We start from the raw sequence: 5,857 nt of genomic DNA on the forward strand, positions 1-5,857 counted from the left end.
AAAAAATTATTTTACAATAACTACAAAATCATAACTATTATACATTTATAATAGCGATTATTTCATAATTATTGCAATACACCTACTAGCATTATGATTCCGTAATTTATATAACACGGTTGAATTATGATCCTTTTTTAGGTTCATCATCCTCTCATGTTATAGTTTGAGTATGGACGGATGGTCAGATGCCGTCAGAAGACAACGACTTTCGGACGACCTTCGATTATCCATCTCGATATAAACTATAATTTAAGAGGATGATGAATCCAAAAATTTTTTACAATTAATTATAATCAGATCATTATCATAAATTAATAATAATTTTATATGATCCATCCTCTAATCCATAAAAATTATATACTAAAGTGGCGTTTGGTTAAATGATGAGAATGACTATGGGTATGAGTTTAATAGTAAAATGGAATGAGAATGGAAATGGAAATGAAACCCACCTAATTATATGGGTTTTGTTGATTCCCAAAAATCTAAAAATCATTCCAAATCCATAAACCAAACACTATCTTTTATTATCATTTCATTTCTTTATTTTTAAATTCATCAATCAAACATCCCTAAAAATATGATGCATCGATTAGAGTTTAATATAGGTTGAAATTGTTGGGTAAACAATATATATATATATTTTTAAAAACATTTATAATAGGAGAAGCAGAACCGTCAAAATTTGCGGAGTAGCAGGCAGAATCCAAACACGCCTCAAGCTGCGGAGGAAGTGACGGAAGAGGAGGGAGGCATCGCGTAGAGGCCGTAGCGTAGCCCATGTGAGTGTTGCCTTTCTTTCTCGACCTACGCCTCTCCCAAACGCACCTAGGGTTTCGGTTCGCCCTTCTCTTTTCGCATCGAGCCTAACAGCTCGATTGGTAGGCTTTAATGACGCGGACCGGGGTTGTCGTTTCTTGCCTCTCTCTGTCTTTGTATTGGAAATTGTAGTTTCTTGATCCTTGTTTGATTTGTGGTTTTCGATTTGGCCCTAGAACCTCGAGTTTATTCTTTTGTTTCCGTTGTCGGATTGGTTCATTTGACATTCGTTCTTCACAAGAAAGAGAAATTGAGGCGTTTGATCCTGAGGGGGTAATCTGCGAAGAAATAGTGTTAATTAGCTATAATTTGCAGTTCCCATTTGTTTATCCATTCATTGATGTTGAATCAAAATCAAAAGAATCAAACTATAGGGCCATGTTGGAGGTTCGTGACCTGATAACTCTGAAGCCTTTGGTTCAAAAATAAATGTTTCCCCTCATTGGTTAGATTATGAAGGATAGAAGATATGCCATGCTTTCTTTAATCTGTTCAGGAGCTAGAATGGTTTCATTGTTATGGTGGAGATTGCTAATTCAACGCTTCGTTCTACATTGATAACCTGGAAAATTCTGCAGTACAAGTGTAGGTGTTATTTTCTGGGCGCCTGGTTCTTCTTTTTTGGCAGCAACAATTTGTGAATAAGTAATCAATTGATCTTTCCAGATGATAAAAAGAATGATATAACATATTATTATTGGAGCAAAAATAAGCGAGAGGCTCATCCTGTAAAAAGGTATTAGTTAATACAAAGATGCTGCATATATCAAAGTTGAATTACTTGCTATGCATGAATGAGACTTTGTAGATTTGATATAAAACTTGCTCGAAAATAATAGCTAAATATAAAATTGATCTTGGTAAGTGCTGCAATTTGCTTAGTAGACATTGAAGAAAAAACATTTTTTTCCTCATGCCTGTGTTCTTGTTTTTTGATCCATGCATTGGTAGTGTTATTTAACTCACATATAAATTAATGCTTGCTATTTGTGGCATTGAAGTCAGCATAACTGTACAAATGATTTAGAACATTTATAAAATTATCTACATCTGATAATTGGATTATTGCATAAGAATAACAAGTTTGTGGGATGGGCTTTCTTGTCAACTGTCAATATGATGCTGCCTTCAGATTATCACAAGAATTTAGAGTTGACTAAAAGAGATTAGATTTACTGAGTGTACAAAATTGTGGGTTTTCTATGTGGGATTTTCTGTACACATCTTCCTTCTGTATTTCATTTTAGCGTTGGTTGCTTACTTCACTTCTGATAGTAGCTTAAAGTTAGTTTTCCTATCTCTGCTTGTTTCTGAAAGAACTACACCACTCATGTTTCCAAAATTAAAGAAATTGTTTCCTATTTATTTCATGCCCTTTTTGCCTATTCTACATTGTTTTTTTCCTGTTGTTTTATGCTTGGTTGTGATAGTAGCTTAGTGCTACCCTTGTTTGTTTTTTTTTTTCTCTATTTATTTACCAGATTATAAACCGCTTTATTTGCCAAAATAGGTGAACTTATACATTAGTTAATGCACTTCGTGTTATTGTTTGTTTATGAAAGTGACTACACTTATTTTCCAGGGAAAAAATTATTTCTCATTTTCTTCCTGCACATTTCACCTACTTTAGATTTTTTTTGTTTTTGTTACAGGTTTTTTACTAATTAGTATTATCAACATTTTCTCCATCATCTTTTAATTACTTTGCCATATCACCAGTTGGAGTGTTAAAAATTCTCCCTCAATTTTCCAAGTGATGGATCGCTGGATTGGGTGCTTTAGAATTTGTCTTAATCCAAGCAAATCTGTTTCTTGCATCAAAATTACTGCTTCGCTTATGATCTCTCCATCTTCCAGAACTCTGCTGGTAAATTTTCCCAGTCTCTTAATCCTTGTGAATCTTGTCAAACCTGATATTTCCCTTATCCTTTCTTGTTTTTGTTATTTATAACAGATTCCTTCCATTAATGCTATCTTCTTTTGTGGGGATAAGGTCCAAGGAACTGGAAATTCTGTGATTGAGAGGTTATCAGATTCAAGGAATATATCTGAGTCGATTGTATCAAAATTAGGGTCTTCAACTAATGTTTGGGTGATAGAGGCATCTACGTATAATGGATCTTTTGCCCTTTACAAGGAATTTATTCCATCATTGACTTCTCGAGGTGAACCAAAACAATATGATCCTAGTGGATTCCTTGCTTCATCTGCAATTGTTTCAATCTTATCCAGGTGTTTGGAACAGGTAAGTATTATTTTATTTAAAATTTAGAGTACTTCATAGGTTCCTCAATGTTCTTTTAGATTAACATGTGGCAGTCTAATATTTGGTACAATCAGAATAGTATTTGACATGGTTTAAAACTTCATTTCGTGCTGGGTAAAATTTACCATGTTCTGCCCGTTGCCTAGCACCGACATTGCGTGCCGCCACTGGGGCTGCCGTGAACCCACGCCAACCTCCATGGGTTGGGTTGTCCCCATGGGATGCTCGCAGGCGACAAGTGCATGTTGCAGAAAGCCTAATAAAATCTTATGTTAATAATTAACCTAAGCTTAGTAATTTCAATCAACTCCTAGCTATAATAGGATACTCTAAATAGATTTAATCAAAGCTATATTGAAATCGTATGGTTTCGTCATAAATCAAAACTCCAATATTGTTCAGAATTTTAAACCATGGTATTTGACGTTTGTGGAATGTTCAAGTTAACAAAGTGAAAATATGTAATCTAAACCTTGCAAAGAAGTACGACATGGATGGTAGTCGTTATTTATTTTCTGAGAGAAAAGCTTGGATGACTATGCCCGCCCGTGAGTATTCAGTAAATATATTGAATATATATATGGGTAGGCAATATATAATCATGTGCCCATCACCAATAGGATTTTGGGAATAAACTGTTATGCAACTATTTACTTTATAACAATTTCATTTATAATTTGCATATTCAATAGAGAGTTGGGAAAGGTCACTTGATGTAGTTACTTGTAAAAGCTCATTCATGTCCCTCGGGACGGACAGTTGGCTAGCGTATAGTGGTGTTGCTACTATGAGATATGGGAGTCAAATCTCGGGTAGTAGTCGGGTGTCTACCTTCCCCCTGCGCTATTTAACTGCGTAAGGCTAGTAGTCATCCGTGATTTATCTCTTCCATGTTGGTCAGGGGACGGGCTGGTTGAGGCGATGGGGGCGAGCGAATTGCCTTTTGCCACCTTGTAAAAGCTCATTCATTAACTCTCTTTCTCTCTCTTTAAGCTGAGCTATTTGAATTAATCTTCTTTTTATATCCTTCTATGAATCATTTTCTTTTATGCTTCTCATCTCATCTTATTTCCTATTTAATATTTTTATTGGCTTTGCTGCGTAAATGGAAAAAAATATAGACAATTGGTAGTTGTGTTTGCTTTATATTATTCATCATCGTACTTAATATAAAAGAAACGAAAAGAGAATGACTTGAACCCTGGCCACATGCATATTCCTTTTTCCCTTGTTTTCTCTTGCGATTAGCAGGTGACCACATCCTCAAGCAACCTGATAGAACAGACAAGAGAAAATCCACATGCTACTACATTGTTGTCAGCTCCTTTTCCTAAAACAATCATTCTGGGTTTCAGCAAAGGTGGCACTGTAGTAAACCAGCTTGTAACTGAATATGCCGAGTTGATATCTTCACCCCAGTCATTTGATAGAAAGCAAGTCCACATGTATCCAATCTCCAAGGAGGATCTCTTGCTGAGCATCTCTGAGTTCCATTATGTTGATGTTGGATTAAATTGTGCTGGTGCCTATTTGACCGATCATTCTGTTATTAAGGAGATTGCTCAATGTTTGTTGCTTAATAATGCTAGTCTTCGGTTTGTTCTTCATGGGACTCCTCGACAATGGTCTGACCATCATCGTCCATGGATTAATAGAGAAAAAGATACCCTCCTGCAAATGCTCAAAGATGAAACTCATAGATGTGAAGGAAAATTGCAGGTTGAGGAGAGATTCTATTTTATCAATATGAAGCCCAGTTTGCAGATGCATTTTGAAATAATTCAAGTTATGGATATTACATAATTTTCTGCAGTTGTGGAATTGTAAGGTTCTTCTTGAAGTATCTTGTTTTTTTTTCTCTAATGGAAATTTTTTCTGATCTAAGTTCCATTAATTTTCTTGTGCTGCTTGGCTCTAGGCGCAATTTATATTTAGCTTTCTGTGCTATTAATGCCCTGCTATTTACATCAGAGAATCTGGTGTGCTACCTACAGACGTGGGAGATGAACTGAGACCCGTTGGCACACACATTTCTGTTATACTGCATGAGAGTAGTGTAGTTGGCTACGGATTTTCTCGAATGCTTGTCGTAGCATGAAACAAGACAGAAGGAATCTTGCTTAAGTCCTGTTGATCGCACAGGGAGGCGCCCGAGAAGCTAAAAGCTTGGATCATTCCAGAAACAATGATAGGAATTGATCGGTGAGAAACTACCACTACCATATTAGATTCTTTGGTTTCAGAGGTAGGAGCTGTGGTTAAAGAAGCTATGGTCAGAGAAAGGAGTTGGAAAATTGAGTTTTTGAAATCAATAAATTGAATGTGGACATGGATGATTATTTTGTAAGAAGATGGTTGTAAAATAATTTGTCAAGTGAATAAAAATTGTCTAATATTGTTCGGGCAATGAAGAGTTGATTCAATATTATCGGACAAAAGTATTGGCAATATATTGAGAAAATAATTAATTAATCATTAAAAATTAATTAATTAATTGGTTGATTATTTAATTATTTAAGTTAATGATATTAATTAATTAAAGTTAATTGATTGATTAATATAGCATAATTAAAATTAAAGAGATTAACTTAATTAATTAAGTTAATGATATTTGTAAAAGCTATATCTATCTCTCTTTTTTATCCTTCAAAACATGTTTCTCCCTTATAAAAGGAATTCCATTTCGGTTCGACTCATTCCATTTTCAAATTGTAAATTCTTGTTTTAAGATTTTTTTTCCTCTCCCTTTCCTTTAAGAGTTTGAAAGAT

The 5,857-nt window shown here is 34.7% G+C and overlaps 1 protein-coding gene across 10 annotated transcripts; it reads left to right on the top strand.

Annotated features, from left to right (window-relative positions):
* Window positions 1-665: 665 nt before the first annotated feature.
* LOC121969961 lies at window positions 666-5,495 on the top strand. 10 transcript variants are annotated; one of them, XM_042520299.1, is made up of 7 exons: window positions 666-785; window positions 1,319-1,407; window positions 1,489-1,558; window positions 2,542-2,689; window positions 2,777-3,067; window positions 4,340-4,911; window positions 5,060-5,495. In XM_042520299.1, exons 2-6 carry the CDS (start codon window positions 1,341-1,343, stop codon window positions 4,889-4,891), a joined length of 1,128 nt encoding a protein of 375 aa, XP_042376233.1. In that variant the 5' UTR covers window positions 666-785; window positions 1,319-1,340; the 3' UTR covers window positions 4,892-4,911; window positions 5,060-5,495. The 10 variants fall into 10 exon arrangements, with proteins under 10 accessions (XP_042376233.1, XP_042376242.1, XP_042376240.1 ...); XM_042520300.1 differs by having other exon boundaries at window positions 681-785; window positions 1,197-1,407; XM_042520304.1 differs by having other exon boundaries at window positions 667-785; window positions 1,401-1,558.
* The last annotated feature ends 362 nt before the right edge of the window (window positions 5,496-5,857 follow it).

Source organism: Zingiber officinale, chromosome 4A (genome assembly GCF_018446385.1).
Source record: "Zingiber officinale cultivar Zhangliang chromosome 4A, Zo_v1.1, whole genome shotgun sequence".
NCBI lineage: Eukaryota > Viridiplantae > Streptophyta > Magnoliopsida > Zingiberales > Zingiberaceae > Zingiber > Zingiber officinale.

Excerpts from the sequence above, each read along its gene's own strand:
- LOC121969961 (XM_042520299.1), top strand. The coding sequence starts at position 1,341 with ATGGTGGAGATTGCTAATTCAACGCTTCGTTCTACATTGATAACCTGG. Across the intron at positions 1,559-2,541 it reads GAGGCTCATCCTGTAAAAAG|TTGGAGTGTTAAAAATTCTC; the intron begins GTATTAGTTAAT and ends CCATATCACCAG. Across the intron at positions 3,068-4,339 it reads TATCCAGGTGTTTGGAACAG|GTGACCACATCCTCAAGCAA; the intron begins GTAAGTATTATT and ends TGCGATTAGCAG.